At 48.7% G+C, this 27,084-nt stretch overlaps 1 protein-coding gene across 2 annotated transcripts in view; it reads right to left on the reverse strand.

Moving 5' to 3' along the window:
• Positions 1-27,084, reverse strand: part of LOC138447901 (protein GPR108-like) — an 851,977-nt gene that overhangs the window by 726,027 nt on the left and 98,866 nt on the right. For both annotated transcript variants that reach the window (XM_069604412.1, XM_069604414.1), the window contains 5 exons: positions 21,092-21,171; positions 17,316-17,452; positions 3,120-3,202; positions 2,416-2,508; positions 244-342 (listed from right to left, as the gene is read on the reverse strand). In XM_069604412.1, coding sequence (XP_069460513.1) covers positions 244-342; positions 2,416-2,508; positions 3,120-3,202; positions 17,316-17,452; positions 21,092-21,171 — 492 coding nt within the window. The remainder of the gene's footprint in view (positions 1-243; positions 343-2,415; positions 2,509-3,119; positions 3,203-17,315; positions 17,453-21,091; positions 21,172-27,084) is intronic.

A 27,084-nucleotide genomic window follows, 5' to 3' on the forward strand; every position in this document is an offset into this window, starting at 1 on the left:
CCCTTCAAAGTTCTCCACAAAGAACTAAAAACATCCCTCTAAAAGGGAGTGACAATGTCCACTGCATCTCCCCACACAAAGCAACTAGGCCACAGCGGTCTGCAACCTGTGGCTCTCCTGAAGTTATAAACTACATCTCCCATGACCCGTCATCATAGGTATGCTGGCTAGCGCTGATGGGAGATCTATTTCCCTGGACTAGCGTTTTAGACATTGCCCCTAGAGCAAACAGAAGAAACTCACAGTGACGTTGTAAGGCGTAGGTGTGACTCGCTGTTTGTTGCAGTTGTGGAAGTACAAGTTATACAGACCTTCTTCCTTTGAGCCAAAGACGATGTTGAACTGCAGTACAGAAAGAAAGGTATTCAGAACAGAGAATACAGAGCAGAAAATGAATGACACTCAGAATAACCAGAGAATAGAGAAAAAGATAGACCCCCAATAATGAGAGAGCAGAAAGGGAAAGAGCCTCAAAATATTAGAATGGCAAAAAAAGAAAAACCTTTAAAGTACCACGAGAGGAAAAAACTGCCCTCGGAATCCGAGGAGGCGAGAGCAGAAAAGAAGGACCCCAGAATAACCAGAGGCAGAAAATGAAAAAACCTCAGACTACCAGGAGAGAACCTTAGAATAATGAAAGCAGAAAGAGACTGTTCTATGTAAAAATGTACCCAGGAAAACGCAGTCATGTGAAAATGTAGTCTGCAAATAAATCAGTTTAGAAAAGTAGGCATTCAATACAAACAATGCAAAGTATGAAAATGTTTCCAGTAACAAGGTCTCCAAATAAGCCATTTTCAAATTCCAAATAGTACAAGACTGTAATGCTAACTATGACCCAAATCTCTAATAAAACCTCCACAATCAACTCCAGTCCTAAACCTTCCCCTAACTCCAATTAAAATCCTCATTCTCCCCTGAACTCTTACAGAACACTAATGGTTCAGCGCACTAAAGCCTTTTTTCGGCATGCTTCTCAATACAAAATAAATAAAAAATGAACACTGAACCTAAATACAACCCCATCACCAGTGTGTCACAAATTACATAGCCCTTGCCCTAACCCAAACACTTGCTCTAATTCTAACCCTAACTGCAATTCTAAGACTTATACGCTAATGCATATTTTACCCTAACCCCTGTATTACGCCAGCCTCACCTACCTCGCTATCCCTTTCTTTAACACTTACCCAAACCATTACTCTCTAAGCCCTAGCATTAGCATAACCTCTACCCGAACATTTAATCTACCCTAACGATTAACCAAACTCCAAAATCACCTGCCCTGCAGCAACCACCGTCAGCCTAACTGTTACCCTAATTCAAACCAAAATCTTTACTCTAAAACTAACCTCTATCCTTACCCAAACCCCTATCCTAACCCTAAATCAGGCAATCACAAGCCCTCTAAACCCTCCCTAACAATTACAAGAGTAGCATTACATTTAGGCAACCTTTCAACTGGATTGTTTGACTACTTTTTGCATGGCAACATTTTTACTGCACAGATATTTTCACCACCACTTTTTTATATGATATGATATTGTATTTATATTGCGCTCGCACACAGGCGTTTCAGAGCGCGACCAGGCAAAGGGAGGGGAACAAGGGAGAAACAAAAACAACAATCTTACTAGGCCCAGTGACATTGAGAATGTGCAAGTGCATGGGGAAGGGAAAAGGGGGAAAGTGCATGGAAGGGGGGAGACATTGGACAGTGTGGAGCATAGGAGAGAGCAGAATAAATAATAAGTCAAATAAATAAATGTAATAAACTGTGGTAGTGCAGCCGGTAAGTGGCAAAGTGCTAGGTTAGTCAGATTGGGTATATCTGATAAGTGCAGAAGGAGAGTGGGAGGGGGATTGTATGGTTACAGATGCAGGCCCCAGTGCAAGGGGTGGCCCAGATGGCAGTGCATGAGGGTGGCAGGGTGAGCAGGTACCTGGGCCCGAAGGACAGAGGATGGCCAGGTGAACAGTGCCGAGAGAGAAAGCAGATCAGCAGGTGAGAAGAGGGGCAAAGGCGAAGAGGAAGGTCTTGACGAGCTGGTGCACCTCAAGTTTCAGGGTGGCAGGGCCACAAGATGTACAACATTTTTGTTGGCAACATTTTCACTGGATACCAAAGAGACAGACCCTCAGAAACCAGGAGTAGAAGGAGAAAGACGTTCTGAATAGCACGAGAGTAGAAAATAACCCCGAGAATACCAGGCGAGAGCTAAAGAAGCAGGAGTGAGAAGAGAAAGACCCCTGCAAAAAGAGCGAGAACAAAGAACATTTGTAGAGTAACACGGACGCACGTAGCAAGACATTTCTAAGCACACAGGAAAGAAAGTAAGAGAGAGAGGGGAGAGAGATGAGAGGAGACAGGTGGGGTGAGGCAAAGAGTGCAAACCTACAGACACCTATACTTACACTGAAGTGATATGCTGGAGGTGGGGGCTCTAGGGGTAGGGAGAGGTCTGCAACTTGCTCTTTTGATTTCAGAATGAGTGCAGGTTCCGAGACCTGAAAAAGAGCCATCAAGCAGTTTATAAAGAGACCAATACCCTGTGCGCACCCTCCCCATGTCTGCTCCATCGATAGCAGAGCCCTCTCGAGACATTCCAAATACCGACTAACATTTTGGGCCTCATTCTGAGTCCAGCGGCAACCCTGACGGTGCTACCGGCGGGTTGCCACCAGACTCGGAATGATTTACCGGCGCCTGGCTTCCCGGTGCCACCGGGGGATTACAACCCTGGCAGCCCGGAAAGTCAGGTGCCGGTAAATTTTAATTCCCCATTCCGATAGGACTCTATGAGAAAGGGGAACACAGAAGCACTTCCGTGACGGTCTGTCTACCGTGGCCGCTGTGTCTGGCAGGGTCCGACCTGTCGGCACAGCGGCTCCGGCAGGCAGACCTGTAGTATGCCGGTCCGGAAACAACGGTGCTGGTAAACTTACCGGCACCGTTGTTTCCAGGCCGACATACTTCTAGTGGAGCCCCATGTGTCTATTCTGTCACATGCCTTTTGCCTCACGGTGGAAGCCTCCGATACAAGATGGGGGTCACTGGACTAGCACCCAAGAATATACACCATCATGGGTGTCACTAAAACAGAGGACATGCGGCTCACCTGGTTCGACTTTCCTTCAGGTTTAGTTTGTCCACCAGGTGCTTCACGTTTCTGCACTGGAGCTTTGCCTCTGTGGTCAGACTCTTCAATGTGCCAGAAAAGGTGTCGGGGGAGAGGACGGCATCATGTGGAGCACACATTTCCACAACAAGGGAAGGATGAAAATAAAAACTCATTAGAAAGCTATAATGAGGCCAACATTACCAGGTACACAGGAAGTCAAGACCGAAAAATCAAGATGATGTAACACTTTACAGACAATAAGAAAATAAATGAAGGAAAAGGAACACCCAGCACTTGTCAGGCTCACATTCACGAGTGAGCATGTCATGGAAAGAGAAAATCTGGGCAGGAGGCACCCACAGCAAAAATGAACATGTCAAAGTAGAAATCATCTTACAACCAGCGGTGGACATGTCTTGGTAGAAACGGGCTCACAACCAGTGGTGGGCCAGGTCAAAGTAGGAACCAGCTCACAACCAGCGGTGGACATGTCATGGTAGAAACGAGCTCACAACCAGTGGTGGACCAGGTCAAAGAGGAAACCAGCTCAAAACCAGCAGTGGACATGTCATGGTAGAAACGGGCTCACAACCGGTGGTGGACCAGGACAAAGAAGAAACCAGCTCAAAACCAGTGCAAGACAACCAGTGGCGGACAGGTCAAAGTGGAAACTAGCTCAGGTCAAGGTACAAACCGGGCTCACAACTAGTGGCAGACAAATTAAATAGAAACCAGCTCACAGCCCGTGGCTGACAGATCTAAATAAAAACCAGCTCACAGCCAGTGGTGGACAAATCAAATGGAAACCAGCTCACAACCAGTGGTGGACAAATAAAATGGAAACCAGCTCACAACCAGTTTGTTAGGGAGAATTCTCATTTCTGTGCTAATTCCCTTCAACCTTCCTCTTCCCAGTACCAAGTCCATAATGAATTTAAGTCTTTTAGGTTTACTTATTTCTGTTTGATTGTTGCACTGGATGTTCTTAGATGTCATCATATGCAAAGCAGTTCTATTGCTCTGCTCTACTTTACGATATGCCATCAATGCCTCAAGGAAAATAGGGAAATCCTAGGTTTAAGAGGTAGCCAAGCCCCCTGATAGGAGTCTCCTTCCATGTGATCATCCCTCATAATAGCGCCCCCCAAGGTCAGGATGAGGTAGCGGCTACGTTTACCTGGCCACATTAGAGGCCCCCCCATACCAGGGTTTTGGGTATAATCTCACTAGATTCATCACAAGGGTAGAGCGCGACTGTAACCCAAGACCTGGTAACTAGTGACTTCCCGAAAAGCCTATGGGGCGTCCTAAGGTACCCGCAGCAACAGCAAGCAGAGAGGAAAGAGCGAGAGGGACGGAGAGCACCACTGAGCAGCGCCCAACACCAAAATCTAACCTAAATGCTACCAGAGCCTCGAGAGGGAGTCTCGAAGCCCAGAAGATGCACAACAAAAGCAAAGGTTTGCGGGCTGGCAGGAAGGGACAAGAGGTCCAGGAAAGCCAAGAAGGATAGAGAGAACACTGAACAAGAGGGTTAGGAAGCCTAAAGGACACAGAATACCATCGGCTAACAGAGGGTCAAACACCCTAATCACTAGAGAATCTACGACGACAGAAAACTTAGTTTAGCAGAAGAGTGAACCAAGCTACCAGAGCAGGGTATTACGAGTCTGGGACCCGCACCCATATTTGAATCAAAGAGGGCCCAAGACCCTAAAGACAGAGAAAGTCCATGTTTGGCAGGAGCATAAACCAAGCTACCCGAGAACAATACTGCGAGTTTGAGACCTGCACCATATTTAAGTCTGAGAATAAAGCAGATTTCGTTTAAGCTACAGGGTCTGGGATCCAACGGAAAGAGACTCTTAGAAACCAACCTATTCCCCTGGATAGTATTTGGGGGGGGAGGGTGAGTCAGATCTACCCAGGGAATAAACAAGGAACCAGGAAGCAGACTATGAAAGGGTGAAAAGCCAGGAAAAACAAAGGCTGCTTCCCTGATAGAATATAAATTGTTTCTCAGAAGCAGATTTCTTAGCTTGTGAAGTGGAACAAGCAAAAATCCACAGGAAAGGAGTAATTACCTGTATATTGGAACAGTGTATCTTTGGAAGAGAACATTTCCTTTTTATGGTTACGACCTGTGAAGGCATCAGGAAGTAGACACAGACAACTGAGGAAGGTTTAGACTACATACTTTTATTTACAATCACAAAGAGGTTGGGCTAAGGCCCATCGTGGCCTATGCTATGGTGGGATTTCCCTACCTAACTAAAACTAAGGATAGTCTGTGACAGGAAGTCCAAAATAAATGTCTGTCTGTGTCCAAAACCTATACTTGCCCTCACATCTATTTGTTCATAAGTTGTAGGGATGTCGGCATCAAATGAAAAAGTGTTCAAACAAAGGTTCAGAGCTTCTTCCAGCTCTTGGTTGGAAAGGGGTTCACCTCTCCTCGGGATTCCAAATAGTACACTTTCAATCACAAGGGGTTCCCTTTCCCAAGATTTCAAGTTGCTCACTCCTTTTCACAACAACAAATCCTTGGGATTCTTCCCATCTTTCAGGCTCTTTCATCAATATCAAGTTCAACTCTTGAGGTTCACAATGTGCAAGCTTCTCTGGATATTCAACCATAAACGTATAGATGAGTCAAGAGGCTTCTCTTTAGTGGGGTGTAGTCGGTCAAGGTGCAGTTGTCAGACCACGAGGTCCTCCCATTACAGGTCACACAACCGACACACCTGATTGGCTTCTTTTTCACAGTTACACCACCACTGCTTCAGCTAAACAGTGCTATTGGACTTCTATTGTTGCAGTCCTGGTCAACAATTCCTTGCCACCATTCACTTGCTGGATTATCAATCCTTCTCCTAGTACAGTCCTCTTTTCCTTATGCCTTTTGCCAAGGCTTGCTTTTTCTCAGCTTATATAATTCACAGTTCTTTGTCTTCATTACCAATGCTTGCTTTCTATAGTTTCCATGATTCACAGTTCCTTTGTATCAGGGGCCGCTTTTCTCGGCTTTCCACGCATGTGGCCTTCACTCACTATTACGTTCCTTTGGCTCGGTATTCAAAATTGCAGTTCATTCATATCAGAACAATGTAACTGCAAATTCCAGTTCACTCTCCTGCTTTCCTGGCCCTTCCGCAGCCTTCCCAATTTCAGTACAATTCAGTATTCACAAACCGCTCAGTTCATCAACCTTCACATTATCGTAGTCAACAAACATCTGTGTTTTACATTTTTGGACTGGCAATCACATTGCCTCTGCTGTCACTCGCGAGCACTACGACCTTCCTTCACAATGCGGTTCGCACCACCGCGTCCCAGATTCATTCAGCCTCACTTGACTCGTCGGGTATGCTTCAGTTGGTTTTTTGTGGCTGCTGCTGTTCCTGGCTTGTCAAGACCCTCTCCCTTGGTCTCTGACACCTCGGGTTACCGGAGAGGGAGTCCTGTAGACTCCAGGGGGTCGACAGCCTGACAGTGCCACCGGAGACCTTCCAACAACGCCAGCCACAATCTGCTTCCGCTGCAATGGCTCTGCAGCTCCTCCGTGCTTCGGACACGCATCTCCCTGCCTTCACCTATGGCTTCTCCGTCTGCAAGCACTCCACAGGCAATCTCAATCTTCTCACTTCCTCCCATTACCCTCACTGACCGGCCCATTTATACTGACCCTTTGGCTTCAGGTGCAGGCCATTCACATAGATTTCTGAACGGTCCTGGTAATCGGCATCCCTCTTCCTCGTCCGAGTACCAGAGTGGTGTGCGTGTATATCTGAGTTAATAAAGGATGAATGCGAGTTACTATGTGGTCTCTTCCTGGTCTCAGTACCATAGTGGTATACATTGGGACTTGGTTTTCTAACACAATAGGGAGGGATTTGAAAAGATCGCATAATAGCCTGGGGGACATTTGATTCTTGATGAAAGAGAAATGGAGGGAAACCGCATCTCACCCAAGGATGCATCATACCCACTCCCCAAGTCTCCACCGCCCAGGTGAACCTCCCTCGCATATCCACTTCCAGGGTCAGGATTCGAAAACGACAGCCTTTCCCTCGCCACCTGGGGGTCAGGATATTTTGGGGAAAGAGGAAGTCCTCAGAGACCATTGAACATTTGGAACTTTCCTTTGAGTTTTTGGTCACGACTTTGACTAACAGGGCGGTGAGATTAATTTGATGGCCATTCTGACAGATCCTGTAGCATTAGTATTGAGGCAGGGAAACCCCTCGAAGAAGATAGGACCTTTTATATACACAAATAAAAGTCAAACTAAAACCATGCCACCTTTGTTTAAGCTCCCATATTTCTTCCCCTCCTGTACTACCCCGCTAAGAACTCCACCGTACTGTGAGAAACCTGAAGGTGTCTCACACGCTAGTCCCCGGGGATTTGTCACCCATGAGGCCAGGAAACGGCCATCGCATTAGTGGAAGTGGGACAACACCATCAGGGAACTCTGCATCAGAATAAGAGAACATCTCAACAGCATACACTCACAAGACCCGAAGTTCCCACTGGCAAACCATTGGCAATTGAACCACCAACTTGAGGCCAAAAGGAAAATTCGCTTTGTAGGACTGCGAACTAGGAAATGCGGTACCAGGGGAAGCAACAGAGAATGCAGAGAATGCAAGCTGAGACAGCAAGAATCCAAGAGGATATGCAGATTCAGATGCGGAAGGAATTGAACACGGACCACGACTATAATGTATTTTTATAGGTTATATTATGTACCACATGTAACCACTGACTGATAACTTCTGGCCCCAACACCCATCCCCACCCCCAACACCATGCAAACCCAACAGGGAAGCCAACAACAATCCATTAGGAGCCCCCGCCCCAACCTCCCCCTTCACACATATGCTAATCACAATTAGCACCAGGCATCAATATGACAGCTGACAAGCCCCACACCTAATCGCTTAGGCCTTAAACTGTACCAAGGCGAATCACACCCCTTGATACTATCCAATCAAGGAGCTGTACCACCTTGCTCACGCAAGATTAACCCCAACAGGGCAGGTAACACCCTGTAACAATATCACACGTGTACACCCCTCGATATTATCCCCTTAGACTACATAACCACAGGCAACCGAATGTCAAGAACTTCAGATCACGCCCCTTTTGGACCTCCTGGTCCTTGTCTCAACGGGGCTTACATTCCGTACTTCTTCCAACATGGCTGTTCAGAGCTGTAGCCCTTGCTCGCTCCATGCGCTGAGCGCGGCGTGATCTATTTATAGACCGCGGCTCTGTGCGTCTCAATGCTATTGCAGAGTAGCCCAGACGTGTGTTCGTAGCTTGCGGTATTGTTTCCTTTGTCCCAGTGCTATTACCCACTCCTGTCCCTTTCCCCCTTCCTGGTTCCGGGCATTTCTAGCCTTTCCCAGTCTCCCGGATTCATAGACTCCGCGATCCCAGAACTAAACGCAACCTGGAACCATACGAGACTCGAGCAGCGCTGTTCAAAACCAGGAGCGTTCGCAAGAAAGCAGCTATCGAAGACACCGGCAAACACCGGACCCAGGTGAGAAGGGGGGGGGGGGGGGACTCCTTGACAGTTTGAGACGCCACCCGATCGAACCTAAAAACGAGATGGAAGCCGTCGTGCAGGACTTAATGCGACGCATGTAAGAATTATCAACCGAGGTTCAAAATCTTAAGGCGGAAAACGCTGCGCTCAAACAATTGGTCTTGTCCCGGGATTCTGCTACAAAGGAGGGTGCCCTGTTGGGCGGTATTGTTGACAAGTATGATGGTTCGGCAAAAACACTTCGCGGATTCCTGGATTCATGCCTGGTCCACTTTACCTTTAAGGCCTATTATTTCTCGACTCCTAGGGCTAAGGTGGGTTTCATCATATCCCACCTTTCCGGCAACGCCTTAACTTGGGCAACACCCCTTGTTAACTCCAGCGATGCCCTCCTAGACGACTACGAGGTGTTCATACAGGCCCTTAAAGGCATGTTTGACCGTCCAGAGCAGGTCTATACTGCCCAAGAACGCTTGCTGGACTTTCAACAGGGCTCCCAAGATATGCTCACTTATGTGACCAGATTTAAACAATTGGCTATGGAAGCAGACTGGTCCTCTGAGGCTAGTTTTACCCTGTTCAGGAGAGGCCTAAACGATGAGATCAAGGATGAACTGGCCAGGGTGGCCAGACCAAACTAATTCCAAGCATTAATGGACCTGGCCTTGCAAATAGACTTTCGCATCCAGGAAAGGAAGGCTGAAAGGAAGAAATCCAAGGTAAACCCACCCAAGACGTCCTTTGAGAGCACAGCCAGAACGGACACAAACCCAAGTCCAGTCCCAGAACCTGAACCCATGCAAATTGGAGCCTTTCGTGGACCCATAACACCTCAAGAAAGATTGAGAAGGATCCATATGGGTTTGTGTATGTATTGTGCTTCAGACAAACATTTGGTCAGGGAATGTCCTCTGGCACCTCCTCGGCGTTCGGGAAACGCCAGCTCCCGATCTTATATGGGGCAGAGATTCGGGAGAGAGATGTTTGCTCCACATAAATTCCATCCTTGAACTCTCCTGGACAAAAAAGTTTGGTGATACTACAGGCCTTCCTGTCGCCCTCCAAAGACAAAACCTATCCCATTCTGGCCTTGGTGGACTGCAGAGCTATGGGAATTTTCATTGATCAAGACTGGGTTGTTAGTAACACCATGCAGCCGGTGGAAGCAATTGACGGAAGACCCCTCTCTTCAGGACCCATAAGCCTGCAGACTAAAGAGATCCAACTTTCCATAAACCATCATCAAGAGCGGATTACATTCGACATCATTAGTCAGCCCATTACCCCATGGTTTTGGGTATGCCCTGGTTACAAAAGCACAATCCGTATATCAATTGGACAGCAGGATCATTATTCCTGGGCTCAGAGTTCTTTATGTCCCACTGTCTATCCCTGGGCCTCTCCTCGATAACTCCTAAAGAACCACCAAGAGACCAAGAAACACCACTCATGGTTTCCAATATCATACAAGTTCCAGAGGCCTATCAGGGATATGCTGATGTATTTTCTATTGCCATAGTTCAGGCCTTACCCCCTCACAGACCCGAAGACTGTGCCATAGATACGGATCCCTCAGCTGTAATTCCTTTCGGCAGAATGTTCATTCTTTCCGAACCCGTGAAAAAGGCCCTTCGGGAATACCTAGACACTAATCTTGAAAACGGCACCATAAGACCCTCGAAATCTCCAGCGGGTGCTTCATTGTTCTTCGTTCCCAAGAAGGATACCAAGGAACTCAGACCTTGCCTCGACTATAGAGGCTTAAATCAATGCACCCTCAAGGATCGGTACCCACTACCCCTGATCTCGGATATCCTGGAAGCTGTGAGAGGAGCCGTAATATTCACCATATTGGATCTCAGGAGTGCCTATCATTTGATCCGTATCCGGGAAGGAGACGAGTGGAAGACCACCTTTAGAACACCCTTTGGTCACTAAGAGTACCTGGTCATGCCCTTTGGACTAGCCAATGCCCTAGCATTATTTCAACGTTTTATGGATAGGGTGTTCTCTGATATGTTGTTTCTCTTAGTCATTGTCTATCTGGACGACATATTGATTTTTCCCAAAGACCTTCAGAAGCATGAAGGACATGTTAAGGCAGTTCAACAAAGACTCCGGGAACATCACCTCTTAGCCAAGCCTGAAAAATATTTGTTTCACGTTACCTCTGTGCACTATCTGGGATTTATCCTTAGTCCAGAGGGGATTGGCATGGACCCTTCAAAAGTAAAGGCCATTCTCCCCTGGCCTACTCCCACGTCCGTGAAACAAATCCAATCCTTCCTAGGACTAGCCAATTTCTACCGGAAGTTCATAGCCACCTTTTCCGAGATTGTACAACCCATAGTGGCTCTGCTAAAGAAGGACATCCATTTGTCTGGTCAACATTACAAGAAACTGCATTTCAGCGTTTAAAGATTGAGTTCACACAAGCTCCCATTTTGGCTCAACCCGATACAAGTCGACCCTTTTTAGTGGAAACGGATGCCTCCAATTACGCTATAGAAGCAGTGTTGAAGCAGAAGATGGAGGACGATTTGGAACACCCTGTTGCTTATCTGTCAAGAACCTTAACTCCTAGTGAAACGCACTACTCCGTCTTAGAAAAGGAACTCTAAGCCATTCGCCAAGCCTTCACTGAATGTCGACACCTACTTCTGGGAGCCAGACATCATGTCCAAGTCCGTACTGATCATCGAAACCTTCAGATTCTACAGTCACTGGAGTGCATGAACAGTCGTCCGGCACGTTGGGCCTACTTTTTTGCCCAGTATCAGTTCTGCATTACCCATGTCCCTGGATCACAGAACCTGATCGCTGACGCCTTGTCTCGCCGTCCTGACTACGTGACCACTGAAGATAAGGCATTTCCTAAAATGTTCTCTCCCATGATCTTCGTAGCCCAAGCAGTTGATCTCCTGGAAGAAGTCCGATAGCAAACTCAATCCTCGGAATTATGGAAAGACATTTCAACACGAAATCTCTGGAAATTAAGAGCCAAGGAAGTCTACTTATTCATGGACAATGCACTACTCATTCCTACACGGAAGTTACATCAAAATAAATATGATAACAAAAGACCGGCGGGTCTTCTTCTGCAGCCCACTCTACCCTCTAAACCATGGGAAATCATCGCTACAGACTTCATAGTGGAGTTACCACCTTCCCGAGGATATACTACCATCATGGTCACCATAGATTTGTTTACCCATATGGCCCATTTTACGCCACTGATGAAACTACCCTCCTCTTCAGAGCTAGCTGGAATATTTCTGGAACACATATGGGCTTCCTTCCAAGATCATATCTGACGGGGTCCCCAATACATTTCACAATTCTGGAAACACCTCTGTCGGGTACTAGGAATCCCACGTGCCCTCTCTTCAGGATATCACCCCCAAACCAACGGAGCCACAGAACGTGCAAATCAGACCCTGGAACAATATCTCTGATGTTTCGCCACCAAGGTCCAGGATGACTGGTCTCTCCCGATACCAGTTGCGGAATTTGCTTACAACAACTCCGAACACTCAGCGCTACAGACCAGCCCCTTTTATTGTAGCCAGGGGTTCCATTCATCGGTCTTACCCTCGGTTCTTCCTTACCCTACACCAGTACCTACTGTTGACTCCTGGATCGAAACTCATCAACATTCACCGGGAGGCTAAAGAACACTTAAGAGAAAGCCAGATCACAGACCAAGAGGTATGCAGATTCCAAGAGAAGACCAGGTCCTTTCTATACGGTCGGTGACTGAGTGTGGTTGTCATCAAAACTACTTCCCCGACACTTACGACCAAACAAGCTGGCTCCCCGCTACTATGGTCCATTTCCCATCAAGGAGATTAACAATCCTGTCTCATATCGAATCAAGCTAACCGACTCCTGGAAAAGAATTCATCCAGTTTTTCACACATCCCTATTGAAACCCTACATCCAATTGTCTCGAAAATCCAGTAGACCACCTCCTCTACTGGGTGACAACCAACTGGAATATGAGGTGTCCCGGATTTGTGACTCCAGGTATAAGCGGGGCCATCTTCAATACCTAGTGGAGTGGAAAGGATATCCTCCTAGTGAAAGGACCTGGGAACCTATTTCTAATATCAAGGCTCCTCGGTTGCTCAGAAGATTTCGCCTAATACACCCGGGCAAACCTGGAGGGAATGGCCTTCGGAGGAGGCATGCTGTCATGAACTTCAGATCACGTCCCTTTTGGACCTCCTGGTCCTTGTCTCAACGGGGCTTACATTCCGTACTACTTCCAACATGGGCGTTCAGAGCTGTAGCCCTTGCTCGCTCCATGCGCTGAGCGCAGCGTGATCCATTTATAGACCACGCCTTCCGCGGCTCCGCGCGTCTCAATGCTATTGCACAGTAGCCCAGACGTGTGTTCATAGCTCGCGGTATTGTTTCCTTTGTCCCAGTGCTATTACCCACTCCTGTCCCTTTCCCCCCTTCCTGGTTCCGGGCATTTCTAGCCTTTCCCAGTCTCCCGGATTCCTGGACTCCGCGATCCCGGAACTAAACGCAGCCTAGGACCAGACGAGACTCGAGCAGCGCTGTTCAAGACCAGGAGCGTTCGCAAGAAGGCAGCGATCGAAGACACCGGCAAACACCGGACCCAGGTGAGAAGGGGGTGGGAGCTCCTTGACACCAAATATGATACCTTCTAATCAAGGAGATATACTCAATTGACCACTCCAGCATAAAGCTCATCGGCCCAGAACTATCCTGCAAGACTGCACACCCCTTGAAAATACACAATTAAGGCGACATAGATAATTGGCATCCCAGCCCCTAACCAGCTGGGCATGCACCATCATGTGACAATGGGCACGCTCCAGATTGATAACTTCATACGCATAGCCCAAGACTGCAGACAAGCGCATGCGCCATTCAATGATTGTCACACAGCATGCATGACCCAACTTAGAGCGCATGTGCACACTAGCAGACGCTAAATACCACAATGAGCAGTCAATACGCATGTGCGTTCATTTGCATTACGACTCGCGCATGCTCATTTAGGCACTATCGACGTCCAGCCTCCTACTCGTCACTCATCTCATATGAGAGCTGCACCACTCTACGACCGAGTGAATAATCAGGTAAGAGGACAGCATATGAGCAAGCAATTGCTGCACACACCGGCACACCGCCAATATCCCTCACCTTTCACCAGACGCTAATGCTGGGCACCATTGACATTCTGACCCTATTTCCAATCCCCATCTCATGCTGACTAGACATACTGCACTTAATGGGAGGCATGAAGGGACATCTCTACCCACAAACTCGCCCCGCCTCCGGCCAGCGCCCAGCCACTCTCTAGGGGTCACACACCAGGCAGCCACTCTCATACACTCCCACTGGGAACAACAGGCACAACCCAACAGGCACTACATGAACAATACCACCACTACCCCAAGCACTAGTCCAGGGGAGCTCCAGCCCCACACTGCCAGCACATAGCACAATCGCTCTCATCCACCTTATATAGGCATAGCCCAACAACCTTCTCCAAGATGCCAGTACAACGCACACCGGGCACTGCACAGGACCCAGCTCAAGCACTCTGTGCACTTGTCCACGTGAGCAACAATTCCTGTGACCTAACTATACTTCACTTCTTCCCCAGCCTAACCAGGCCAGTAACCCAGACCTGTCAGACACAGGGTGGACACCCTTACTATGGCCTATACAGCAACGTTTCAACCCAGGAACCATTCAGGCAACAATTAACTACACAATAGGTAAGACAAGACAGAGCAATTAGGAAGTTATCTCACATAGCATTTAGCATATAACAGCGATCTAACAAAACTTAATCTCTTCCCCTTCGCTCCTCTCCTTCTCTTTTTCTCCCATGACAATAATTGGAAATGTTTGTTTTCATAATTTAAAACATGAATGAACTATTTATTCTGTCAATATGTTCTTTACAATAACGGATGGATGTTTTACAATTCAATTATTCACAGGACATCCCCACACCTTTGGCACAAATCTCACAATGTATCACTTGTCACATCCACCAATGCTTGACATGTACATGTAAAATACGAGCCTTAATACGGACCCTAGAGGTCGAAACATGTGTCGGCTGACCACACTAGACTATATGTCTTTTTCTTAAATATAAATCATTGGATTTCACTCAAATTGTGCGGATATTCATCCTTCTCCTAAAAATAAATGTAAGGTATGCGGGACCCTGTCCATTGACAAACCAAGATACCATACACTGGGCCTCATCAAGAGTTAGACGGTATCCCTTAAATGCGGTGGTAACGGTATTACAGCCGCATTGAAGGGCTGGCTCTATCACGAATTGGGCGCGAAGTGGGCTGTTTTACCTCAAGCTTTTTTCTGGAGGTGAAAATCCCATTTAGCGCCCTGTTTGCGGAGCAATTACCGCAAGCTGTATTATCCCGCAGTATTTGCGCCAAAAATGCCAATTTGGGCCCAATGGGGAATGGGGATTTACTGTTAACGCCCAATCGTGATAAGGCGCTAATAGCACCGGACCAGATGGCGCTAACGCAATTACAGTTGGGCGGCAATACAGTTGGGATATCGTCCAACTCGTGATGAGGCCCACCTAGTGGTCTGGCGCCGTGTGGGCGCACATTCTAATGTCTCTGTTAGGTATCCAACTGATGCGGAGTGTGAGAAAAGGAATATTGAGATTGAAGTGGTCATGCAACAGGTCAAGCTAAACCCTGTGCACTTACGAAAGTCTTTGATATTTTAATGAACAACGCAATTGGTCTGAACCCAGCTGAAGGAGACTAATTGAGCAGGATCTGAGCCCGGCTTAGAGGGTCAGGGTGAACCGTGAGTTACCCGTCAAAGAACTTTGACATTGGTGTGAAAGGGATCTGAGTCCGGAGGAGGGAGATCCAGACTGGAACTTTTGAGTTAAAAAGTGCCTGAGCGCAGCTGACGGGTTCCAGGGTGAACACCCTATTTGAATAAAGGGCGAAAGGAAACAAATGTTTACTTATTGTTTTTGTACAGCAGGCCCTCTGAGTCAAGAGACTTGGACACAGAAGGTCCTGAACTGTGGAAATTGAACTGTATCCTCGTGCCTCAGAAGCCAGAGTGTGTGCCTTGCTCAAGTGACCCGCCTTGCCCAGTGCTGAAAACGTGGGGAAAGGAGGCCAACGGCCCGAGCATCCTGACATATAATTTTATGATCACTTTTCTTTTTCATGAACATTACCCCCACATTATTTGTAAAATAGTGATTAGTGGTAAGGATTGGCAATAGGTTTTTTAGTATAGGCCCTTTTTATTTGACAAGACTCCACTAGGAGTGCATTATTATTTGATGGTTGTAGCTTGCTTCCATCTGTAGATTTAGGTTTAGACAGGCGTTTATCATACCCTTGCGAAAGTTTAATGAACACCCTTGAACTGTGGTGACTTGTGTCTGTCTTACTATTGCCACCATGCGTTCCTTACAGTACATGCCACCCTGTATGCATTCAGTCCCTTCGTACTAAGTTAATGCGCCTGTCCAGTCCTTTCTCCAGACTCTGTTGCATAGATTCCCCACCATCCTCCAGTCAGACGGTCATTACTTCCCCCACTCATGTACGACACTGGACTCAAGGTTGCCCTGTGGATTGTTTGTTTTTTGTCTGTATTTCTGGGCGTTCCACAAGCTTTTTGAGAGATCTTTCGAGGGCAGGAGAGAAGTGACTGATATCCATACAAATATCAGTTTGCCGTCACAAGTGAGGGAAGCCACCTACATTGGAAGTTTGTCAGCACACCCGAAAGAAAACAAAAGTAGGGGGAAGAGATGTGAAAGAGCTATCCTTGAGGTAAGAGTACATGATTTGGGCCTGATGCTGCATGTTTGGAAATGTAGTCCAAGTATCAAAGCCACCAATAAATATTGTGCAGAATTCTGATAATTGTATTTGGAGTATAACAGTGTCTAGGCAGTGATAGAAGAAAATCTCACACTGATTTTATAAGTGTTTAATTTCAGAAAGAGGTGAATGTTAAAACCTTGCATCTACAAAATGAAAAGTACTTCCCAACGATTTTGTAAAAGAGGTTTTTGAGTCGAAACATCAACCTAACAATAAGAGAATGTATTTGTTGCTCAGACACCAAGTAAAAGCTGTGTAAAATGAAATGACGACTTTATGTGTGCTTCTTATTCCAGTTAGACACAATGCCTTGCAAAACGAAACCACACCTTTGAATAATCCACAAGAACATGAACCTGCACTTAAGCACAGGACTCTTTCCCGGGTCTCTCTCCAACCCTTGCTGCCTCCGCACTACACAACAGATCTCTTCTTCTTATTATGGTATTTATTGAGTGTGGACCTAGCTTTCAGAAGCAACGGAGTGCTCTACAGAGGTATACAACAGTATAGATATACAGCGGGAGGCAAGATACAGAGAGGCACAGAGGAGGGGTACAGCTCTACAGGGTGGCGGGGCAGATGACTGCTAGCGAGTCAGGTGGCGCTGAGGGCGACGGGATGGCCTAGGCACAGAGGAGGAGAGACTCCTTGGGTCTAGAGTTCTTTTTCGAGTTGTCGGAGCATGGGGGCCAGAGGGCGAATCTGATGCCAACAGGGAGAATGCCTTGCTGGGTCATGTACCTTTGTTTCCAGGACTCTCTTTGTTGGTCATGCTTCCACCCCCTGGTACCGTTTCTGGAGTTGCTGCCACTCCCGCACTGTGCAATCCATTGGTGATGTACATGCCCTGAGTGTTACCCGACTTCTTAATATTAATCCTATGGAAGAGAAAAAGGCAAAATGTTAGCATCACACAAGCACTCAGCCGCACTGCCAGATGCATCTTCTGTACACCCAGACTGCCGTAACCTGAGCCTGGATATGAACTGGATTAAAACCTCTGCAGAGTCCGCTACAGACCCGCTTTGCTTGCTACACAGTCCGCAGAGGAGTAAGAATGGGGCCGAGGTGCCTTGGTAATAGAGGTTCCAGATGCTAGGGTCCCAAGATACCCTATTGCCTTTCTTTAAATATTAAACAATTTGGGCACTTTTTTTAAAGAGTCGATGTACTAATTGTGTATATTATTATGAACTTTCAATTATTTATGATGTAATATATACTAACAATAGCAGCTCTCGGTAGAAGAGCACACTGTGAGCACGCGGAAACGCCCAGTCTTTTTTGTTTGTTTATCAGAAAGCTCACTGCCACCAGTCTCGGCAGCACCATGGCATCAGGACCCTCACTAACAACAGCCCCAGGAGCACCACCAGTTCAGGGCCCCCTTCAACTAAAAGCCACGGAGCACCATACGATCAGAAACCTCACCAACGCCTGTCTCCGAAGCACCATAGCATCTAGACCCTCAAGAACAGCCCTAGGGACACCACGGGTTCAGCGCCCCAAGAGCCAATCGGAACTTAGCACCATACGATCAGCAACCTCACTGCCACCAGTCTCGGCAGCACCATGGCATCAGGACCCTCATTAACAACAGCCCCAGACGCACCACGAGTTCAGGGACCCCCCCCACACCCCCAAGAACTAAAAGCCACGGAGCGCCATACGATCAAGAACTTCACTGACACCGGTCTCTGAAGCATGTTGGGATCAGGACCCTCATTAACAACTGCCTCAGGGGCACCACAAGTTCAGTACCCCCAAGAACTAATAGCCATGGAGCACCATACAATCGGAAACCTCACCAACACCGGTCTCTGAAGAACCTTGGGATCAGGACCCTCATTAACAACTGCCTCGGGGGCACCACGAGTTCAGTACCCCCAAGAAATAATAGCCATGGAGCACCATACAATCAGAAACCTCATTGGCACCCGTCTCCGAAGCACCATGGCATCAGGACCCTCATTAATAACAGCCCCGGGGGCACCACGGGTTCATACACCCCCCATACCACCTGCCCCCACAAGAACTAAAAGCCACGGAGCACCATATGATCAGAAACCTTACTGACACTTGTCTCAGAACACCATGACATCAGGACCCTCATTAACAACAGCCCCAGGGGCACCACCGGTTCAAGGCCCCAAGAACTAATAGCAACGGAGCACCATACGATCAGAAAACTCACCGACACCTGTCTCCGAAGCACCATAGCATCAGGACCTACACTAACAACAGCACCGGGGGCACTACCGGTTCAGTGCCCCAAGAACTAAAAGCCACGGAGCACCATATGATCAGAAACCTCACTGACGCCAGTCTCGGCAGCACCATGGCATCAGGACCCTCATTAACAACAGCCCCAGGGGGGCCACCGGTTCAGTACCCCCAATAGCCAAAGAGCACCACACGATCAGAAACCTCACTGCCACCAGTCTCCGAAGCACCATGGCATCAGGACCTACACTAACAACAGCACCAGGGACACCACCAGTTCAGGGCCCCCAAGAACTAATAGCCACGGAGCACCATACGATTAGAAACCTCACTGACACCTGTCTCGGCAGCACCATGGCATCAGGACCCTCATTAACAACAGCCCCAGGGGAACCACTGGTTCAGCGCCCCAAGAACTAATAGCAACGGAGCAACGTACGATCAGAAACCTCACTGAAACCTGTCTCTGAAGCACCATGGCATCAGGACCCTCATCAACAACAGCCCCAAGGGCACCACAAGTCCCCCACCACCCAGAACTAAAAGCCACGGAGCACCATACGATCAGAAGCCTCACTGACACCGGTCTCCAATTAGATTCTCTGCTGATTGAGATATGTTCTTTTTTGGAGATTCCTAGTGCCGCTCTAAGGGCGTTGTTTTGCAGAATTTGGATTTTTTGCGTGATGTATTTATTCGCACCTAGATAGAGAGCGTTGCAGTAATCCAGTTTGGACAGCACGAGTGCTCGTGCCAGTGTGGTGCAACTAGTTGTAGAGAGGTAGGGTTTAGCTGACGGGATTAACTTACAAGTGTAGGCTGTGGATGAGGCCGTAGCGTTCACTTCTTTTGCTAAAGTTAAACTGCCATCGAGGTAAACACCTAGTGTTTTTGAGGGCGCTGAACCGGTGGTTCCCCCAGGGCTCGTTGGTGAGGGTGCTGATGCCATGGAGCACCATGCAATCAGAAACCTCACTGCCACCAGTTTTGGCAGCTCCAGGGCATCAGGACACTAGCTAACAACAGCCCCAGAGGCACCACCGGTACAGGGCACTCAACTGCAACCCATGGAGCACTTGAGATCGAACATCAGTAGTCGCAGAAACTCAAGAGGCACCTCTGCATAAGGGCATTCCAAGAACAGCACATGGGTCACTGTGGGGCTGCATGGCCCTCTGTAAAAACAAAGACTCCGGTCTGTCGGTAACACTGGCCCAGGAGCACTAAGGACTCGGGGCTCTCAGTAAATCAGGTCCAGGAGCACTAGGGACTCAGGGCTCTCAGTAAATCAGGTCCAGGAGCACTAGGGACTCAGGGCTCTCAGTAAATCAGGTCCAGGGGCACTAGGGACTCCGGGCTACAGTAAATCAGGTCCAGGGGCACTAGGGACTCAGGGTTCTCAGTAAATCAGGTCCAGGAGCACTAGGGACTCAGGGCTCTCAGTAAATCAGGTCCAGGAGCACTAGGGACTCAGGGCTCTCAGTAAATCAGGTCCAGGAGCACTAGGGACTCAGGGCTCTCAGTAAATCAGGTCCAGGAGCACTAGGGACTCAAGGCTCTCTGGATTATCAGGTCCAGGGGCACTAGGGACTCCGGGCTACAGTAAATCAGGTCCAGGGGCACGGGGGACTCAAGAGCTCTCAGTAAATCAGGTCCAGGAGCACTAGGGACTCAGGGCTCTCAGTAAATCAGGTCCAGGGGCACTAGGGACTCCAGGCTACAGTAAATCAGGCCCAGGGGCACTGGGGACTCAAGGCTCTCTGGATTATCAGGTCCAGGGGCACTAGGGACTCGGGTCTCTCTGGATTATCAGGTCCAGGAGCACTAGGGACTCAAGGCTCTCTGTATTATCAGGTCCAGGAGCACTAGGGACTCAGGGCTCTCTGGATTATCAGGTCCAGGGGCACTAGGGACTCCGGCCTCTCCGTAATGCCAGGAGTTCAGGATAATAAGAAATGTCAGCCTACATGAGCCCCACAGGCGCTGAGCCCTCAGTAGTAGCAGTAGAAGGTGCACCAAAGCTGCATGTTAGATCCAAGCTCTAAAAATTAGTATTTAGCTTTACAGTTTGAAAATGGAACTAATTGTGTGCAGCGGCTTGTGGGGGTTCCCTCAAATGGGTCAATGTTGCTCTTCCGGAGATTCACCCTCTTATCTCAGGAAATTAAACAGTCTTCCCCCAGCACAAGCCATCTGGGATGTAAGACGTATATTTGAGAATGGCCCTCGAGGGTTCCTGAAATACCTGCCCAGATTTGGGGTACTGTCTAGTTAGTATTCCTTCAGCTACTCACCGGCTGCTTGTGAAATTGAGTATGAGGAATAATTTATCCACAGGTTCGGACTCCAGGACGCAGCGCAGTGACTCCTGATCCTGCAGAGATACAAACAGTTCAGAAGAGAGAAACTGAAAAGATGAATTCTAAAGTAAGGCTGAACCAAAAGGAAGCAGTGTGTAGTGAAGAGCTGGGGATGACACACCAAGTGACGAGATCACAAGCCATCACCGCAGAAGGGGAGAAACTCACCAGGGGAAAGTCACACAAGGCGACCTGGCAAAGTGGAAACTGCATAAAGGAACCACCAATAAGAAAATACATGCACTAAACAAAAACATTACAAGACAACAACAGCATAAGGTCCAAACTCATAAGTACACAATCTCACAAGGAGGAAACCGTACACGCTATGTACTAAACAAGGTGACTGTAGTATACTTGGGTGCGCGAGATACCTTGCGCTGAGCATTGTCGCGCTCCGAAGCCGTGATGTATACAGTATACGTCAGTGCAACTGTCACATTCGTCCTGGCCCCAGCTGTTAATGGGGTCTTTCCTTATCACAAGCTTGTATACAAAAAGCTTTGATAAGGTACTTCATCATACTTGTTTACTTCGGTCATTTCAATACCTTACTACAGTGACACACAAACACAGGGACAAGCACACAAGGGGTCAATTGCACAAGGAGCCTGTCAGGAGTTTCCCAGCCTCAGGATACAGGTTAGTAGTCAGGAGATGGCTTATTGGCTGAGCTAGCTGTGGTTCTGAAGCAAACCAGTAACCACTAAGGGTATAGGTAGGGAGCACAGTTCACAATCTTCACTATTTTATGGTCTTCAGGTGTCGGGTGGTTAGGTTTGTCACAGCCTCAAGTGACAAAGTGACCTCACAGTCATTGTCAGATGGACCTGGACCCCTTGGGACCAGCAGTATCCCTAGCCCAAGCCACCCAGCCCATTTCAGAAAGCACAAACTCCAGAAAGTACGCCTCCCAGAATCCACCTAGGCATGAGCTCGAAAACCAGAGGGAACGTTGGATGGGATGTTAAAAGACAAAGTTGTGCAGACTGCAATGGCTATTCACAGGTGGCAGGAGAGATTTTCAGAACCAGCCCTGTGAGAGGGTTCTGAGAGACCAACCTAGGTGGCGGGCAAGGCCTTTTCAAATTTGGTCTTACCAAACTCTCAGGTATGCTGAGAAGGGAGGCAGACAAGATCTGGGGCTGGTGTGTAAGTACATTTAACAACTCCTAGAGACAGCCGAGTGCTAGAGTTCCACAGTGACTTGTCAACATATACTATTTATTAGGCCCTAACATGCACCCAGGTACAAAATACTCTCATCTACATATATATGTTTAGGTTATTGAATTCTGTGATGATTCGCCAGGTCTTGTTACTTCTCCCAGAGGGAGCCCTTTGCTTTGAGGCTAGAGAGATGAGGCCGCAACCCAATAGTCCCGCTAGGGGTGCTAATATGAAGTAGGGCCTCATCGGGAGGGACTTCCCCCCCCCCCCCCCTACTGGGGATAAGGAAATCTCCTTAGGGAAAGGCCTCCCTAAAACTCTGTCACATAACCCTCTACCCCCATGGTCACCCTTTTCTCCCACCAATGATAGTGAAAACATGCTTCATTGCAAAGTCATGACTGTGGCAAATGTAAAAAATACTGGGACGAAAAAGAACATGCGACGCATATGGAATAACCATATGCAAAGACAGCCAAATATTCTAACAAAGTGGCTCAATGGAGGCATGAAGAGTTCCAAAGAGACTTTCCAAGACGGTGTTGGACGTTGCTGGAGCTGTAAGGAACTCATGGTGACAACAGTAAAGACAGACAAGTGATCACAATTCAAGAGTGTTTATGAAACTAAGTGCAGGATGGAAAAACGCCTATTCTAAACCTAAAGCTAAGATGGGAGCAAGCGTCGACCATCAAATGAAAAAAAGTCTGCCCTTGTGGCGTCTTGTCAAAGTAAAAAGCCTATACTAAGAAAAACCTATTGCCAATTCCTTACTTATTACAGAAAGAGTGTGAATAGGGTATTCAAAATAAGGAAGAAGATTCCAAGATGGACGCGCTGACGGCGCTCTCCGGACCCGGCTGATGTGAGATGCCCACCGCCCCATCAACAGGCTACAGCAGTGGCCAGGAAAGACCCCCGGAGAGTGAGGAAGAGGCGTAGAGCTGACTGGTGCGGTCAGGCAGTCTGTGCAGCACTTTGGGCACGGCGCTGCGCTGCAGAGAAGGGAGCAGTGGCCGCCAGGAGGAGTGCGCGCAAAGGAGCCGCGGCGGGGGGCACCATTGAGAGGAGCCGGGAGGCTCTCAGAAGTAAAGGTGCACAGCGAAGAGTGAGCCGTGAGCCCGACAGAGCTCTGGAAGCGGGCTGCAGGAGCAGGTGAGCCCGCGGAAGCGACCTCACGGTCCACACCCCCCCATGGCGAAAGGGAGAGGAACGCTCGGAGGGGCTGCGGCGGTGCTGTGCAGATCCGAGAGGTGTTGTGGAGCCCCATAGAGGTACAGGTGCGGCGTGGCACCGGAGGGGCCAAGCGGGAGAGCTGGTGAAGGCGATACAGAGACGCCCACGCCCCTCCGGACATGGCGGAACTGCATGATTGAGAGGCCTGCCGCTTCGAGACATCCTGCACCCCCATACCATGTGAGTAGGTGCAGCGGCGGGGAAGCTGGTGAGGAGGGGGAAGACCACCAGCAGCTAATTTGAGACCCAGAGAGTGAGTGGAGGGCAGGGAAGTTGCCCCAGGCAGGGGGGAGAGCTGACCCCCATCTAGCCCCTTCCGAGAGGCAGGAGCATTGGAGAGTCCCATGGCAGCTGGAAGAGAGGTTGAGGGCCACGTGGGGAGACAACGGGGCGCTGACAGCCGTGCAGTGCGGCCCTGAGGTGGACACGGAGACAGGCCCGAACAGCGTGCCCCGGCTCCCCATTGGAGTGGAGAAGAACCCGGCATGAGAGTTGCATGGGAGCAGGATACCCCTATGGTGTTTTAGGAGGATCTGAGTAAGGAGACAGAGCGGAATTGTCTAGGGGAAAAGCAAGGACTGGCGTAATCCAGGAAGCCCCAGCTGAGGGTGCAAGAGAAGAGGCATTCTGCAGTCCATCACCCCTTTGCGGCAAAGCACAGCGGCCTAAACACCTAAAGAGGATCACGGTGTCTGAAAGCTTAGACCCGTTGTGGCATTAAACTCCAGCCTTTCCAGGTGGACTGATGCTCACCTGCGACCTGTCTTTCAGGAGCGTTATAAAGGCGTAAGATTTAGGGAAGTGAGCAGCATGACCACCAAATCCAAAAGTAAAGGGGCAAGGGGGCTGAAGCCACGGTGACATGGTTGGCACACTCCCTGCAATTTGGCCAGTGCATACCCCGAGGGAAGGCCCTGGGTCATCTCGTGAGAAGCTTGGGGAGGATTCTGATAAGGGGGTTTTGGAGGAACAGATTGTAATGTCCAGACAGGAATTCCTGGGGTAGCTGCACGCCTTACAATTGAACTTGGCAAAGACCTTCCCAGGACCAATTTCAACTGATGAGGGCAGACCTGAATGAAGCACTAGGTGAGATAAGACAAGAGACGCGGCAATTGGGGGAAAGGACAGGCACTCTGGAAAAAGGCCTCCAAGAAGTAGAGGACGAAACCACAGCTAACAGCGAAGCCATAGAGAGGTTGGACGTGGCTACAAGAAACCTTGAAGTCCAAATGGAAGATTTGGAGAATAGATCCCGAAGGATCAATATCAGAGTGTAATTGCTGCCAGAGTCAGTGTTAGACAAGGACCTGAAAGTGGTGCTTCAAGGCATTTTTGCCGACATCCTGGATGAAGGGAACCCTGAGAAGATTGAGCTGGACTGAGTACACAGAACTGGGCGGATGACCAAAGGCCAGATGGCGAGACCTAGAGACGTCCTGGCAGCTTTTGCTAGATACGCCCAGAAGGAGGCAGTTCTTCGAGCGGCACGGCAGCGGGAGCCCGTTATATTTAAAGGGCAGCAGATCGCATTGTTTCAGTACTTGGCGAGTAGCACGCTCATGAAAAGGAGACAAATGGGCCCACTGTTAAAAAAGTTTTAAACGAGAAGGACATACGGTACAAATGGACATTTCCGTTTGGCATGCTTTTTGAATGGGAGGGAGCTCAGAAGCGTGTTACGTCCCTACAGGAAGGGCCTGATCTCCTTCGCATAGAGTTTGAGGAAACTCCGCCAAGCTCAGGTGCACGAGGCGCTACGGTGCACACTAGGTTGAAACCCTGGGGATGGACGACAGTGGGAGAGAAAAGGAGAAAAGGTGGCAAGGATGGCATGAGGCAGCGAAAAGAAAATTCAAGTGAAGAGAGGAATGAGACATCCATTGGCTCCTGAATTACGAAGGCGGTAAAAGGGGTGGTGGGCCTCTCAAAGGAGAACTGAAGCCATGGGCCACAGGAGGAGCAACCGTTTTGGGTACGGAAAGGGCGGAGATGCCCGAGTTAGAAGTGGTGAGCAAGCGGGAAGGGGTGTCCTTCCAGGGAGGGAGGGGAGGGGGGTAGAGAGAGGGAGGAGGGGAGGGGACAAGGGGAGGGGGTGGCGAGTCATTCAAAGAGGGGAGGGGAGAGAGGGCAGTAGCTCATAGAAAGGCCCAAGTTTCAAGTTCTACCTCCTTAAGTGGTTAACGCATAATGTGAGAGGGCTGAACTCCCCACTAAAGAGGAAAAAGCTGGAGCATTTTGCGAGAAAGGAAAGAACCGACATTATGGGGCTCCAGGAAACGCACCTGAAATTCAAGGACCAGGGAAGGTTGAAGCTGAGGGGATTTGATCAGATTTTTCATGCCTCAGGACAAAGTAAAACAAGGGGGGGTAGCTCTAGCCATTAGAAACACAGTTGACTTCAGAGTTGAAGCAGTGACGAGAGATAAAGAGGGGAGATACATAGTGGCCAGGGGGAAATATCAGGATGCCCCTTACACAATTGCGGTGGTATATGGCCCTAACTCCGGTCAGGAGAAGTTTTTGCTTCGGGTACTGAAAGTATTAGAAGAACAATCCTGGGGCAGATTGTCTTGATGGGAGACCTGAATATCGCTTGGGATAGGGAGAGGGACAGAAATGGTAAAAGTATGAGAGGTGGCGGGGCAGTGATGTCGGCTTAATTGAAGGAAAAGATCGGTAGGCTGGGATTGAGGGATGTATGGAGAGAACAAAAGGGGGAAGAGGAGGGTTACACCTTCTTATCTGGGGTTCATGGATCGCAATCCAGAATAGATTATATATGGGTCTCGGTAGGATTAGTGGGAGCATTCGTGAGGTGCAAGCGGGACCGATAGGAATAGCGGACCATAAGATAGTCTCTGTGGTTCTGGACTGGGTAGAAGGGTGAGGGGAGTATGGGGCTGGAAATTTCCAAGGGCTGTCCTGAGAGACCTGGAAGTTCGGGGGGACATCGAAGAGAAGATTAGGGTCTTCTTTGCTGTTAATAGGAAGGAGGATATGGGAGATGAGGTACGGTGGGACGCATTCAAGGCTACTATCAGGGGGGACCTAAAAGCAGCAACTGCTTTTCGCATGAAACAATTAAAAGCTTTGGAGGCTCAATCAGAGTCTGAGGTGGAAGCAGCTAGACAGGCAGCGGGTAGGACCCCATCCCGGATAGGCATGCGGGAATACAGGAAAGCGTTGGGGCAGTTAGACCTTTTGCGTACCAAAAAGAGTGTGCACTAGCTGTGAGAAAAAAAATATTATGCAGAGGCAAATAAGGCTGATACGCTTTTGGCACGGCTACTCAGGGGAAAAAGGGTGAAAAATGCTCTTACTGCGTTAAAAGTGGGCACTGGGGAAAGGATCACAAAGCGGGAAGAAATGCAGGAGGCTATAGCGGGGTATTAGGACTCCCTTTATGCATCCCAAAACCCCCTTAGCGATGCGCAAGATAAGTTTTTACAATCTGTACAGCTACGGCAAATTGATAGGGAGACGAGGGAAGCCCTAAACCGAGAAATCACGGAAGAGGA

This window comes from Ambystoma mexicanum, chromosome 3q (genome assembly GCF_040938575.1).
Source record: "Ambystoma mexicanum isolate Mex_15411 chromosome 3q, UKY_AmexF1_1, whole genome shotgun sequence".
In the NCBI taxonomy this organism is placed as follows: Eukaryota; Metazoa; Chordata; class Amphibia; order Caudata; family Ambystomatidae; genus Ambystoma; species Ambystoma mexicanum.